Here is a 15,431-nt window from a genome sequence, read left to right on the forward strand (position 1 = left end):
GTCATTCCTGACCACGCTCACACATACCTGCACCCATCAGTAATATTATTTGTTTTATACATTTAAAAAAATCTACTCCCATTTTCAAACTTAGATTTTAAAAGGAATCTGTAGGTAAGCTCTGTCTGATTGTAAATAGAGAATCGCCATAAAAATAACTTCAGTGAAAACAAAGTAATGCTAGTAAATTCTAGATTGATTCTCTTCTCTGCAGAAGGAGACTCCAAATGAGGAGAGACTTAGTTTTAGAGCTTTTGGTACCTAAGTGTCATTCTTCAGAAGGCAGTACAGGACTTTATATTCTTGGAAGTAGTGTCTCTGCATGCCCTTACCCTCACCAACTCTGGAATCCGAATTCATGCCACTTTGATAGGCGAAATCCCATCTCATTGTTGTACAAACTATTACGTATAAAATAAGCTACAAGGATATATTGTCCAAACGGGATATAGTCAATATTTCATAATAACTATAAATGGAATATAACCTTTAAAAATTGTGAATGACTATATTGTACACCTTTAACTTACATAATATTGTACATCGACTATACTTCAGTAAAAAAAAGAAAGAAAATCTCATTGTTTTAAGTTGCATTTTGTTGTAGGGATCACATTCTTTTTATCTGTTTACTGGCTGTTTACGTTTCTTCTTTCATGAATTGCCTGTCCGTGATTCTGTTCCATTGTTCTATTGATGTCATTGTCATTTTCCCATCAGCTTTCTTGGTTGAGGAGACAACCGTGGATGTAGAGATCTCAGCAGAAGAAATCTAGTTTGAAAAGTTCCTTCTTTTGCACTGTCTGGCTTGTGAACTTGGGAGGGTGGATTTAGTGTTCGTGAGAAATGAAAGTAAAGTAGAAAGGCATCAAGCTTCTTGAGGAACCATGAAGACCTGAGTGGAAAGAACTAACCTCTCCATTTCTACCATGTTGCTAGCCTCACAGTTTTTGTGGAAAAGTAGGTTGGGGCCCTAGGCTGTGACTTGAGAGAAAGAAGAAGAAATGGTAGCAGGGATGGAGAAGGAGGGTTAGGAGAAGGAGAACCAAGGGTGTGGTGGGCAGAAGTGAAGTTAAGGACAATGTCAGGAAGGGGCACAGCCCACATCTTGTGTTATCCCCACCTAAGGGAAGGCGGCGTGCACCTGCTCAGGACCACACAGCCCTTCTGTAATCTCATCCAGTCTTATGCTTTGCATCAGATTTTTAAATATCCCCTATGAAGGGAATCTATCTTTCCACTGATGACTCCCAAATTTGTGTTTCTAGAGTAGACCACTCACTCCCCTTAACTGCAAACTTGTACTTCCAGTGTTTAAGGAGTACCTCAAACTCAGCATGCCCAGAACTGATGTGATCTTCTTCTCCAAGCTTTCTCCTCCCTGCTGATAGAACTGGGCTTTGCAATTTTGTTCTTTCAGTTGTTCGGACCCAAATCCTCAGAAACATTGCTGATGCCTCTCTTTTTCTCATATTCTACATTTAATCTGTCTTAAATCCTTGTGGCTCTACCTTCAAAATAAATCCAGAATCTGACCACCTCTTATCTCCTCTGATCCCCACTGTTAATACCCTAGTCCAAGCCACTATCATTTTTACATATCTTAACTTAGCCTTCATGGAAAAAGACCCAAAAGAGTACACATTGCATGGTTAATTTATATGATATACTTAAAATGGCAGAAACGTAGAAATGGAGAACAGATTAGTGGTGATCTGGGGTTAAGGAGAGGATGGGGTGGAAAGGAAGCAGCTGTGGCCATTAAAAGGCAACATGAGAGATTCCTGTGATGATGGCAGTGTTCTGTGTCTTGATTGTACTGATGTTAACATCCCAATTTTGATTCTATAGTCCAGTCTTGCAAGATGCTAATATTGGGGGAAACAGGGTAAAGGGTACACAGAATCTCTCTGTGTTATGTCTTACAATTGCATGTGAATTTGTAATTATCTCAAAACAAAGAAAGTTAATTAAACAGAAAAAAATAGGCAAAAAATTAGTTGCAGACAAAAAGATGTCTAGTAGGAGAGCATACGAGGTCAAGGGAAAAAAGTTTACCTTATTATTATAGAAAACTCAAACATACAGTTAAGTGGAAAAGCTCCAACTATCCACCATCATGAATTCAAGACCACTCTGGTTCCACCTCTACTCCCACACTCCACTCTAGATTGAACAAATCTAGACATTATATCATTTCTGTCACAAATATTTTAGTATCTCTAAAGGATAAGGACTCTTAAAGAAAATAACCACAGTGACATTATGATGCCTAAAAATTCATAATTATTCCTTACTATCCTAAAATATGCAGCCAATGTTGAAAATTCCCAAATTTTCCAATCAATATATAAATATATACGCAGTTCATTTGTTTGAATCAAGATCAAAACAAGATCCACTCATTGCCTTTGATTGATATGTCTCTTGAATTTTCAGTCTTCTAAGGAGAACTGTTTTTAAAAATAGTTTTAATTTTATAGAAAAATTGAGATGAGAGTATAAAGCCATGCACCCTGCACCCAGTGTTCCCTATTATTAACATTTTATGTGAACATAGTACATTTGTTATAGACAATAAATCAAGATTGATAGCTTCTCATTAGAATCCATACTGTCTTCAGATTTTCTTATGTATGTTTTTGCTCTTTATCTGAGCCAGAACCCCCTCCAGGACACATTATATGTAATTGCCACGTATCCTTGGGCCCTTCTTGGCTGGGACAGTTCTTCAGACTTTTCTTGTTTTCAATGAACTGGACGGTTTTGAGGAATACTGGTTAGGTATTTTATAGGATGTTCCCTCCCTTTTGGAATTTGTTTGGTGTTTTTTCTCATGGTTAGATTAGGAGCTTAAGTCTCTTTAATCTTTCTTTCCTTGGCATTTATTTTTTGAAGAAACGACTTGTTTCCTATAGAATATTTCACATTCTAAAATTTGCTCATTGCAATCCTATGTCATTTACCATGTTCTTCTTCCTCCCTCATTTTTTCCTGTAAACTGGTAGTTAGATTTATAGACTTGACATGATTCAGAATCTATTTTTTGGCAGGGGTATGTCATAGGTAGTGTTGTGTTGTGTTTTTCCATCAGGAGGCATATAGTTCTAGTTGGCACCCTTTGACGAGTGTTGCCTAGGTCCATGGTTTTATTAGGGGTTGTAAAGTGGTGATATTTTAATTCTATCATACTGTCTTTGTTTATTTTATTCATACAGAGAAACTATGCCTTGTCTTCTATTTCCATTCGATTTATTTAGGAAAGGCAGATTAGCACCTTTCTTTACTCTTTATTTACCACTTTTCAGGATAATGAGTTCATTCTCTAGCATCCTCCAAAGGGGAACCAATGAGTTTTTATTCAGTATAACCATGAATAAATTCATTTTAATGTGTTTTATTCCCTCTCAGTGATTATTTTTTATTGATGCTCAATTTGTCCCATATTTGGCGAGTGTAAGCCTCAAGTTGACACGATTCTAATACCTTTGATGGCCTCCTGGCCCGCAGGGTCCACTTGTACGAATACTGCTACATGGTTCTTTTTTACTGGGAATGGAAAAAGAGACCTTGATTTGGGTACTAGGGAAGGTTTCTGCTTATTTATTTTTTAAGATAGAAAGTGTAACATGTTTTCTTGCTGAGGGGTGTGATGCACTGCAGAGGTAAAGGCGATGTTGTGGGAGAGAGAGGGTTGCTGATGGAATGTCTGTGAGTAGGTGAGAAGAGATAGGGTCCAATGCCCAAGCGGAAGGTTGGTTATTAGTTGAAAATGAAGAGGAGGGAGGTTGTGTAATGAGGAAGAATAAAATGGGAAATAATTGCCTTGAAAGTTTGTGGGTGACCAGGAAGATGCTGGGCACTTCTAATGGCCAACGTGAAGTCTGTGCTTGTAAATACTCCATGTTTTATCTAACCGCTTCAGCTTCATGGAGGCAGGCGTGGAGCAGGTGGGAAGCTGGATTTAGCCAGAGCCAGGCTTTTGCCAGGCTGATATGATGAGGGGCAGTGAGGGAAATGGGATTTGAGCAGGCAAGTTGGCGATTATAACAACAGGTCATAAAATCTAAGTGGGGTAAGGTTGGAAGGCGGTAGGATCTCTTACTATCAGAGTCAAAGGGGTTGGAGGTTTGGGGAGTAGAAAAATTGCTGGCGAGAGAGTGATGTGCAGAGACGGGAGGTGTTGGGCACAGTGTGGGATACTTACAGCTGAGATTATGGAGACGTTACAGGTCCAGGTAATGACAAGACCAAGGTGTGACTGTGGCGCGGGGGGCGCGGTGCAGGGAGGACAACGTCACCGAATGAGGCAATCAAGGTCAGGGTGTGAGCCAGCGTGTTGAGTGGATTGTCTTGGCTGATAGAGGACCAAGAATGGCAGCAGGAGTGGGCTGAACTGTTCCATGGCCGGAGGGGAGGGGTGGTGGGAAGGCTGCTGAACACTGGCACCTGGAGAAGCTGAGGGGGGTGTAGGATGGCTGCGTGCACGTCGGAGTGGCTGAGGCCTGCGGTCCCCTCCACCACCAGGTAGAGTCTTCAGCGTCATCCCCCACCTTCCTGGGACTCAGCCTTTAACACCTCCCTCTACCTTTGAACCTCTGATTCCAGCTCTCCGGAGCCCATGCCTTCTCAGCAAGGAAGACGCCTCCTCAGAGAGGTCAGGCTCTGACCTGCCATTTTCAGTTTTGTTCCAGGGAATTCAGAGTTTCCCCGGGCACCAAAGCTGAAATCGGGGGCACTCCTCCAGGAGCTCTGCCCACGTCTCCCTGAGGTGTGACTTCTCTTCAGTACCTGAGGGTTGTCTTGTTTTGTGATTTTTCTCCACTTCACCTCGTGTCCTGTCAGGTGGCCAGGCTGTGAGGCTGCCTGGGGCAGGAGACTTTGTCTTCTACAAATGCTTGCAGCTGTCAATAAATGCGCACTGAGCCAGTGAGTGTAGGGAGTGTGTCCTGTAACCTTTCAGCAGGGATGCCAGTAGAGGTGGAAGGGGAGGGGGCAGGTGGAGGGGGAAAGCTGTTGTTTTGGGGGAAATGGGAGAGCAAAGACTGGGTCTTTTGCAAAGTCAGGAAGTGTGTGTGTGTGTGTGTGTTTGGGTGGGGATGGGTGTGGGAGGGGTCCGTCCTCACCTTCCCAGGCTTCAGGGGAGTTTGGGGAGCATTATGGGACAGACCAGTGAGTGGGGACTTGATTGGACAGAGATGCTGACGTTGTCTGAACAATCTTCTGAGGAAAACACAGTTTTATCCTTAAAATGAATATTATTTTATTAAAACAAATAAGTAAAATAAAAGTAATAAAGAAAAAGAATAAGAGCTAACTCTTCAGGAAGTCCATATGCACTTCAGAGGGGGTGTATAGCTCAGTGGTGGAGCCTGTGCTTAGCAGGCATGAGGCCCTGGGTTCAATCCCCAGTACCTCCATTAAAAATAAATAAATAAGTAAATGTAATTACCCCCCCCCCCCAAAACAGAGTAAACAAACAAAGAAACGAAAGACGTAAGGACTTTAGTTAAGCCCCACCACCCTGGGACAGACACTCCCTAGTGTCCATTTCCTGTCCTAACTAGACTTCAGCAGGTCAGGGTCTCCTCATCTGACTTCTGCGGCCACAGATGCATTTTGCTGTTCTTTAACATCATAGACCAGGAATCCTGCAGCGTGCAGGATTTGTGTGCGGTTTCCTGTGCTCCTGTCCACTTTTCCAAGATTCCGTGTCTGCGTCTCCATTCCTCCCTCAGTGTCCTCCCCAGGGAAGCGCTCTTTCAGTTCACCGCGCCGACCACTAGAGGGCGGCAGAACCCGGTGGAACGTGGGCTGACCCCGCAGAGCAGCCACTCTGGGGGCCCCTGGGTTACTCCTCCCACCCAGGGAGCTTCTGGGCTGCGTCCCAGGCAGCTGCTGCAGGGTGGTCCTGCTGCTTCCCTCTCTGAGACCCGCTGCTTTGGAGAGGATTTCTGGAGTGGCGGTTTGGAGCCAGGGTCTCCGAACTCTCTAGATCACGCACTCCGTTCAGTAATATATTTTGAACATACATGCAGCTATCACATATGCACAAATGTTACACATATTATAAAAACATACAGACAATACCTTAAAAGAAATAACATTAAAGCATTTATCATAGAACTTCTAATATTTTTTCTGCCTCCCTTCTTGCCCCCAGATCCCTGGAGCACCCCTGGGGCTGGTCATCCCTCTCTGGTCCCCTGTTCAGAGGTCAGCTGAGCTTGGAAGGGCCTGGCTCCTGTGGGTTTGACACACGAAGCCATGACCCTGGGCCTCCGTCTCCCAGCTGTAACATGAAGAAAGGAAGACTTTTCTCAAGGAGCGTAGTACAACATTCACTGAAATCAAGGATGTAATGCTGAGAGTGAAATGGCACTGGGAGCAGGTGGGCTTGAGTATTTGGTGACGGTCTGCAGAGGGCAGGGGCCTGGCCTCAGGGCTTCAGCCTACAGGTCAGTCTGTGGGGACCAGTCTCCCTGACATGAAGGAACAGGGTGTCGGGCATCCTGGGGAGCTTAGAATCAGCTTCTCAGGCTTGGTCAGGTCCTCTCTTGCCTTTACTGCCCCAGGCTGCTCTCCTCTGATTCTCAGAAGCCAAAGTGCCAGGCCTGCGGGCCTTTCCCATGACTTGGCATTGAACTCCCTCCTGTCAGGAGTTGTCTGTTTTAGCCTTGACCCCGGGTGAGCCTGACCCATGTGGGACTGGGAGAGTTGTGAAGGGAAAAGCCCAGCTGGGCTAACGAGCTAAGTCACAAATCTAAGTGTGATAAGTGTTGGTTTACTGATCTAAGTTCTGCCGGGCTAACTCGTAAATCTGAAGTTTAGTGTCAGTTTACTGGGCTAACAAGCTAACTCGTAAATCCAAGCTCAACAAGTGTCAGTAACGTGATCCGTTCCAAATTGATAAGCTCCAGTGTACTGATTCCTTGCTTTTTGTTGTTTGAACCTTATTGGCTAATAGCCCCATACTTGTAATTAACCCTATAAAACCTCATGTGCACATCTTGGAGGTGCTCAGAGCTTCAGAGCAGAAGCCCCTCTGAGCCCGCCGGCGTAATAAATCTGAGTACTCCAACCCTCCGAGTGGTGCTTGTTTCTTGACTGGCCTGCCATTTCCGTAACAGAGTGAGTAAAGTCTTCCCAGGTTGCTGACTGGGTCACCCACGTGGGGCAGTAGAAACACTCACACCGCAACTCACACACTGACATGTCAGTGTCTGGGGAACGTGCTTGAGACACCCTGGGCAGATGTGCCCATTCTGGTGTCCTGTCTCAGGTACGTCAGTGCCGAGGGCCAGGAGGATCCTACCCCTTCCTTTTTCCCTCTTCCTCCCTCCCACCTTCCTTCCGTCCCTGCCTCCTTTGCTTCCCTCCTTCCTGCTCTTTCTTTTCTTACACTATCTTTCTGTCTGTCTGCTTCCTTTCCTTTTAATTTCCTGTTTCTGTTTTGCTTAATAGTGCAATAAAATTTATTACACGTTTGCATTCTCCCCAGTCTCACTCATTTTCATTTATACCCCTCAGGGCTTGGTGGGAGTGCTGCCCCCTCATGTGCCCTGGAACCTCAGACTGTGGAAGCACAGTGGATTGCCTACTCAGAGGGGATCGGGTAGGTGCTGTGGGCCTGGTGGGCCGGGGCAGCGCTGACTCCTGGGAGCGGGACAGGGTCCTTAGGACGTCCCTGAGCCACATTTGTTTGGATATTTCAGTTTGGAGATGACAGCCTATTCTCTGCCCTCACTAGAGGGGCAGAAGTCCAGGTTCAGAGGATGGTCCTGTCCCCAGCTGTGCCTTTGGGGACTCTGCTCAGCAGCTCCCTGGGTAGAGTTCCCCACCATCCAGGGTCATTATGGTTAGAGAAGGAAGGAAAAATTTTAAAGTTGAACCAAGCCATTGCCTCCTGTGTGAGTGTGTGTGTGAGCCTGATTTTTTATTTTTCAGAAAAAGAGCAGGTAGAAATAGTTGTTTTAACTTTCCCTGCAGTGTAATTTAACCCCGTGAACACTTCGATTTAAGTGTCTTTTAAAACAAGCTTTATCAGATTGTGTGTTTTTAAAAAAGGGAGATTATTCCTTCCCATCCAGTAACATTGAAAAATCACAATGTATTTTATGTCACCGTTGTTTTATGGCTCAGGTATTTATCTGAAACTGTTTTGAAAGTACTTGAAACAAGTAAAAGATAAGAGGTATTATATGGCTGTTAAGAAAGTAAAATATTAACCGCATTAACATTAGGAAAATTTATATTTCGAGAAAGAAAAGTCATCTGTGGCTAGTGAGCAGTCTTTGTTGGTAAAGCAGCCGGAACATGACCCTGATGCCTGGCAGAGGGCGGCGAAGTTTGCTGTTTTGTCCCTCTTGCGGTTGTTCAAGTGTCCTTCCCGGTGCTTGGGGATAAACCTTCCCTGTACTTTGTCATTTCCACCCCCTCTCCCTCCCCGTATGGAATCCAAGGGCTGGCATTCAGGCCGAGATAAGCTTTCTGGCCAGATCACCTCGGGGCATTTCGGAGTCCAGGGTCCGCTTTCTGCCTGTCCTTCGGGTGGAGTTGTGTGGCGCTGGGCGTGGGCAGGGGGCAGTCTCCCTGCAGCTCGAGCCCCTCCCTCCTCTTCAAAGCTAGTGGACTGAGTGTACTCAGTGTGTGGTTGTGAATCTGTGAGACGTGGTTTCCTCTACTGCACAATGAGGATAATAATGACAAGCACTGGGCAGAAGGCAGGTGGAGTGGGAGAGACACGAGCCAAAGTCACTTAACCCATGACCCCCGGGCACAGGGCAGGCTGGAGGGAGCATGCAAGGTGGAGGAACCTGACGTTTCCCACTGAGGGATGTAGTCAGTGATGCATTTGTGTTTGGGGTAGATGGGAAGATGGAGGGGGGCTGTGGCATCCAACCAGGGCTGACTCCATTAGCTCAGAGGTAACAGTCTTCATGTTTCTCAGTTTTCTTTGTGTTTTCTCAGGCCTAGAATATTTTCTGAAAGTGGATGAGGCTGAGTAGCTCATGTGCTGTGGAAGGGACTCCTGCAAACGAGGACAACTTAGGTTTATCGAGTGTCTTCTACGTGCTGGACCCGTGAACAGCACACACCGTGCCTCCTCTCCTGGATTCCAGTCATTCCCCAGACGGACACAGGTGAGGGCTGTGGAGGAGACAGGGTGCCAGCAAAACCGCAGCAAGCACGTGTGTGGGGCACATAATGGGGATCAGGAGGTCAGCAAATTCCCTGAGCAAGGTCGTCTGAGCCAGGCGAGAAATGAGAGGAGCGTGGAAGTAGCTGCTGGCCATCGACATGAATTTGTGAAGTCTCTGGAACTTTCCGGTAGGTTGGAAGTAGACTGGGTGGGAGAGGAGAGTGTCAAAAGAGTGCCCCTTTGATTCTGTTGGAGAAAACTGGGTGACCACAGGTGGCCTTCACCGAGGTGAGGAACCTGCGGGAAGGGAGGGGCTGGAGGAAGGCCCGGTCTCCTTGGTTTTCCTTTGGAGACCACAGAACCGGGCCTTTCCTGGTGTCCACTGGGGCCTGGCAGGGGTGGGGGGTGGGGGGCGGTCCTGAGTGGCTGTACCAAGCTTTGGGTGATATTAAAATCTTAACAAGCCTTAGGGCACTGTCCCATTGGTCTGGGCAGGCCCAGTGTCCTGGAGCGGGTCCTGGAACCTCCTGATGCCTGGGGTTAACCCCTTGAAGGAAAAGGAAATGAACTAACTTCCCTGATGCTAAAACTGTTTGCTGACTCTTTGTAAGGCATCCTGCAGTTTGCTTTCCTCCCTTACTGCTTTTGTGCTGCTGAGTCCCCCTGGGGCTTCTCCCTCACACTCTTTACAACAGCTTCAGCCCAGGGGCTGTGCTCCAGGAAGAGGGCAATGGGCCCATAGTCTCAGAAGAATGACCAGACCCTCTGCAGTTCCCCCAAGACAGGGTTCATGGAGGTTGAGGGGAATGTAGCAGCACCCTGTAAAGCGCCCTGATTGCTATCACCTTTTCTGTTCCATCCAGTTTTTTCCAATAAAACCTCAAGACCCCAACTCTGAGATGGATTCACAGTGTCTAAGGCATGAGCCTGCCGTGGCTCCCTTTGCCTGGGAAAGCAATGAAGCTGTTCTTTTCTGTCTTTCCCAAACTCTGCCTCTGAGTGTCAATCCGTTTTCGGGGCACAGAGGCCAGTTTGGGGCAGGACCCTCAGTTGCCAGGTTGAGGGGAGCTCCTGGGTCATCGGTTGGGGAAGAAAAGAAACAGCCACATGGGGCTGTGTTTGTGTGCAATTTACCAGCAGACATGGAATCATCTCAGTAGTGAGCGGCTGGTCCGGACAGAGCCAGGCACGGGGCTGGGTACGGTCCTGGCTGTGCCACACACAGTGCCCTCCTCTGAGGTTAGAAGCCAGCCGTCCAGGAGGGCAGCACGTGCTCACACTGCGGTTGTTGAGTCTGTGCCTGTCTGTCCCCCTCAGCGTTGTTTCAGGGCACCTGGACCTCCTCTCCGTTTGCTGCTCTGATCATGCTGTTTCCGTCTTGATAGCTGGGGTGACCGTCCAGAGGGCAGGGCAGAGTCTGCGGGGAATGCTTTTTGCAAGTTTCACTTTCAAATAGTGGAAGGAGTCAGAGAAGGGCGGACTCCACTGTCCGGGATCGTTCTGACGGGGTCCCCGTGGGCTGGTCTCTGCAGGTACCCGTCAACCTGGGCCAGACTTGGCTTCTTGTCCCCTCTCCTGGGAGTCCCTCACCTCTCAGACTCCGATTTGGACCTGGAGTTAGGATCTGGGGCTCTGAGCCACTAAGTGGAGGTGCAAACTGTGCGGGCAGATTTGGGATCTCCTGGGGTCCCTGAATCTTCTAATGCTCCTGAGATAAGGGACGCTTCAGAAGTCCCAGCCTTTCTAAGCTGGTAAGTTGGTTTTGAAGTCCCTTGTGAGCCAAGAAGAGGAAGCAGGGAGCAGCTGGCTGTGAGGAGGAGGCTGAGCACATGGTGGGCCTGGGGGCAGGTTCTGGGTGGTGCTGGATGATGGTGTGGCCTCAGGATGACCCAGGACAGCCACAGTGAGGGTTGCACCTTCATTCATTTAATTCAATGTTGTATCTGTAGCACTTCCTAGGACCGTGTCCTGTTCTAATTACATGTAGTGACAACAATATAAATTCATGTGATTCTCATTAAAAGCTTGGGATGGAGATGCTGTTAATATGTCCATTTTGTAGTTGGGGAAACATGCAGAGAAAGTCAAGAAACTTGAGTGAGGTCGTCACAGAGAGTGGCCCAGCCTTGGAGGGAACCCAGTACTCAGGCCTCAGAATCTGTCTGCCCAGGACCCTAAGTTGCCTCCTCCCCAACCCTGAGCAATAAGTCATCTGGGGGTCTCTTCTGTGACCAGGACTGATTGTACCTCCTGCGCTGCTGTGTTTCCACTGGGTCTTTTACGCTGATGCAGAAATCTTCTTGAAAGATATTGAGGATGGGAGGAGGGTACAGCTCAGTGGTAGAGTGCGTGCCCAGCATGCATGAGGTCCTGGGCTCAACCCCTGGTCCTCTGTCAAAAATAATTAAAAAGTAAATGAATAAATGAACTGAATTACCTTCTCCCCCATCACTAAATAAATAAAATAAATAATTATAAAGAGGGAAATGTAAAAAAAAAAGAGATTGAGAATAAGGATTAACTTGTTAGTGGGACTGACTGGGCACCTGGGTGCAGGACCATGTCTTTGGTCCCTCGCAGGAAAGGGCCAAGTGGACTGAAATTCAGGTGAACTAAACAAGGAACAAAGGCAGCACTGGGTGCCTGTGACGGGACCCATTGTCTCCTTGAGGAGGAGACACACTCCGAGGACTCTCGGTGATTCCTGGTCCCAGGTCAGCCGCCGACAGGAGCTGGCATGTCCTCCGTGGTGAGGGGCCTGCGTCCGGGCCCTCTGTCCTGGGGCAGCACTGGTGGCTGTGAATAATGGAGAGACAGAGGCCGGTCTCTGCCCCGGGGCCCCCGGTGCTGAGAAAGGAAGTGCCTGGCTTTCTGGGCAGAGTGGGCTGTGCTGCAGGTGCCATTGGGGTGGGCAGGAAAGGGGTGTTTTTTCCCAAGCCGACCTAACGGTTGTCTAGCACCACAGAGGCCTTTTAAAGGGCTGGGAGGAGCCCAGGCCCAGTGTTTTCCTGGAGTCCGGGTTGTGGGGGTCCCGCCAGCTCATCAGCATAAGGATCAGGAAGGGAAGGCCCCTCTCCTCCTGGGACTGTTGCCAGCCCTCCCCCTGCCCTCCCCCTGGGCCCCCGGGCTCTGGGCTGGCCCTGCCTGCTGCCCTGTCTCTCTCCCCAGCCCCGAGGAAATGGAGGATTTCTGCAGCCACTCTGTGCTCTGCCATCTCACCTGCCTGCTCCTCCTCGTCCAGCTGCCCACTGCGGGGTCCGTAGGTGAGTGTCCCCATCCCTCTTCCGGGGCCCTCTTGGGTGGATGGGAGCCACCCAGCAGCTGGGCAGGTTTGTCCATCAGGAGTGGGTGGCTGTTTGAAGAGTCCCTTCTCTGGAAAGATTATGCTCCCCTAGCCGGTAATTGTAATTAAATATTTAAGAACAATCTAAACCATAAAATAAGGGTAAGGGACTTTGATAATTGCCCAGTGAGGAGTTTATGATGTTTTCAAAAGTCAGCTATCAAAAATGTGACAATTCCTTTCCATTCCTTTATTGTTTCCTGGCTTCATTTTATTAAGCACTTACTCCTTCACTCCTTCATGCCATTCCACATACATTTATAGGGTGTGGACTTTGCATTAGGTGCTATATTTGAACAAAACAGGCACATTTCTATTTTTATGGAGACTACAGTAGAGCAGGAAGCAATGAATAATAAAAGAAGGAAACAAGTGTAATCTCCATTTTGTTACAAGAGATGAGAGGAGGGGCAGTGAAGTAGCCCCCGGTGGGGCGGGCAGGGGTGTGGGAGGTGGGAAGCGGGCCGGCAGCAGTTTTCAGTGAACACAGTGACATGGGAATAAAGACTTGGAGGAGAGGGAGGTGAGCCTGTGAGGATACCCTTGCGTGGATGGTTTCTGGAGGAGAGAAGAGTCAGTGCAAAGCTGCCTGAGTTTCTGGGATGTTGAAGGCCTGTGGAGGCTAGTGTTGGCTGGAGCTGAGTGAGCGAGAGGGAGAGAAGCAGAGCCGGGGGTCAGAGAGGCCCTGGGGGGCGTCCCTCTGGCCTGTGTTTCACTGGGGTATCTGAGGAGCCATTGTTAGGCTGTGAGCTGAGTAGCGACGTGAGTTACAGTGAAAAGAGCTGCAGATGTGGGAGTGGGGAGAGGAAGACACGGGGAGACGCAGTCTGCTGTCATCCTCCAGGGGAGAGATCATGGTGACTCAGGCAAAGTTTGAGCGGCTCAGGAGGTGAGAAGTCAGTCTTTGTTTTGTTTTTTTGTGACGGTTCCGTGTATAGGCAGGAGGTAATTAGGTTCATTTCTTTATTTTAATGGAGGTACTGGGGATTGAACCCAGGACCTCGAGCATGCCAAGCATGCACTCTGCCACTGAGCTGTACCCTCCTCCCTGAGAAGTGTATCTTTGGACGTCCAGCGGGGCTCTCCTGAAGAAGAGTCGTGTCATGGTCCATCCTCCAGGTCTCAAAAGGCCAGTGGCTCTGAGAAGATATCAGTGGGGTGAATACTTTTTTTTTTTTTTTTTTTTAACAAGCTGAGATACGATTTCCTGTGGGTGATGAGAGTGAGGGCAGGTTTTAATGGAAATAGCACTGGTTTTGCTTTTTGGTGCATGTATGATGCAGCCGAGGAGAAAGACATGAACAGAAGTAGTAAAGTTTTAGGGGTGGCAGTGGAGATGTTCCTGGGTGTGGCTGAAGGATCTGGGAGGTCTGACCTAGTCGCAGGTATGCTCTTTGCTCAGGGCTCTATCTTATCGAAGTATCTGCGTCTGGGCGGTTCTTTAGAAATGCACATGCTGGTGTCCAGCCCTGACCCGCTGGGTGAGAAGCTATGGGAACAGGGCCCAGCAGTGTGTGATTTATAAGCCCTCTTGCTGATTGCACTGCATGCTGAAGGCTGCAAACCCCTGCATCACAGCCCTCCATGAAAGGACGTGAAGTCAGGAGTACAGATGAGGGGATTCTCTGTGACATGATTTCTGGGTCACAGAATTGTGGTTGGAAGATCTTGCCCATATTTAGAGTGTTCACAGCTCAGTCCATCAATTCACTGGTCATCTCATCTGACACCGGGGTCTACCCACCCGATGGTGTGTGTTCCCTGCCCTCGGTCTATGTCTCTCCTACTTTCTTGCTCCTATGTCTGTGTCCACAGAGGAGTTCCTGGTGGTTGGCCCCTCGGAACCCATCGTGGCAGTGCTTGGCCAGGATGTCGCACTGCCCTGTCGTGTGTCCCCGACCATGAGTGTCGAAGACATGGAGCTGAGGTGGTTCCGCTCCAAGTTTTCAGAAGCCGTGTTCATCTATCAAAACCGACAGGAGCAGAATGAGGAGCAGGTGGCTCAATATGTAGGGCGGACCTCACTGGTGAGGGATCTCCTCACTCAGGGGGGAGCTGCCGTGCGCATCCATAAGGTCCAGGTTGCCGACAATGGGCTGTTCACCTGCTTCTTCAGAAAGGGAGGCTTCTACGAAGAGGCCATTTTGGAGCTGAAGGTGGCAGGTTGGTGACTTGATATTTTTGAGTTGCGGAATATTGGGGTTGGGAGGAAGTTCAGGGACCACGTAAATGGACCACTCAGTTTATAGATGAGGAACAGGAGGTACATTAATTCCTTCCATTACTCAGTGCAAATACATAGAAACCCTACTGTGTGCCATGTCATCTTCTGTGAACCTGGGACACATCAGTGGACCAAACAAAGTTCCCTGTGCTGTGGAGTTTATGTTCTAGAGGCAGTACTTAAATACTTAGATCAAGAGGTTACAGAGGATGTTATCAGGTGGTAAGCACTTAGGATAAAAGGCCAAGTCAAACAGTGGAAGAGGACCAGGATGTGGGTGAGGAGGGCTTCAGTGTTACATGGGGGCTTGGGGTGGGACTTACTGACAATTTGAGCAGAAGCTGAAAGGAAGTCAGGATTTAGCCAAGTGTTCCCAGCAGAGAAAACACCCAGTGGGAAACCCTTGAGGTAGGAGTGTGGCTGGTTTTCACTGGGCACACATGGAGGCCATGATGGTTGGTAAGACGAGTGAATGGGAGGGTGATGAGAGGTGGAATGATGAAGAGATGTTCCTGGTATGGGGTGTGCAGAAGGGGTTGCTTCATGCTCTCCGAGATGGTCAGGAAGAGTTTATAGGTAATACACTCGAGCAGGCACTTGTAGTCACCAGACAATGTTCCAAAGATCCCTTGAGGTTGATGGATGGGAACGTGAGAAGGCAGGGGGCGCATACAGCATGTTGATCATAGTTCTTAGCAGTTAACCATCGAGTCCTCGGGGCT

At 48.2% G+C, this 15,431-nt stretch overlaps 1 protein-coding gene across 10 annotated transcripts in view; it reads left to right on the forward strand.

Moving 5' to 3' along the window:
- The window catches only part of LOC102507588 (butyrophilin subfamily 1 member A1), a 58,986-nt gene that overhangs the window by 22,853 nt on the left and 20,702 nt on the right, over nt 1-15,431 (forward strand). For 2 of the 10 annotated variants that reach the window (XM_032462733.1, XM_032462732.1), the window contains exons 2-6: nt 6,164-6,391; nt 7,531-7,615; nt 8,971-9,143; nt 10,675-12,405; nt 14,301-14,648. In XM_032462733.1, the coding sequence (XP_032318624.1) occupies nt 12,321-12,405; nt 14,301-14,648 (433 nt within the window). In that variant the 5' untranslated portion in view covers nt 6,164-6,391; nt 7,531-7,615; nt 8,971-9,143; nt 10,675-12,320. Of the gene's footprint in view, nt 1-4,428; nt 4,658-4,703; nt 4,772-6,163; nt 6,392-7,530; nt 7,616-8,970; nt 9,331-9,603; nt 12,406-14,300; nt 14,649-15,431 lie in introns of those variants that run through there. The other 8 variants (XM_032462725.1, XM_032462726.1, XM_032462727.1 and 5 more) reach the window with 8 other exon arrangements.

This window comes from Camelus ferus, chromosome 20 (genome assembly GCF_009834535.1).
Source record: "Camelus ferus isolate YT-003-E chromosome 20, BCGSAC_Cfer_1.0, whole genome shotgun sequence".
Lineage (NCBI taxonomy): Eukaryota > Metazoa > Chordata > Mammalia > Artiodactyla > Camelidae > Camelus > Camelus ferus.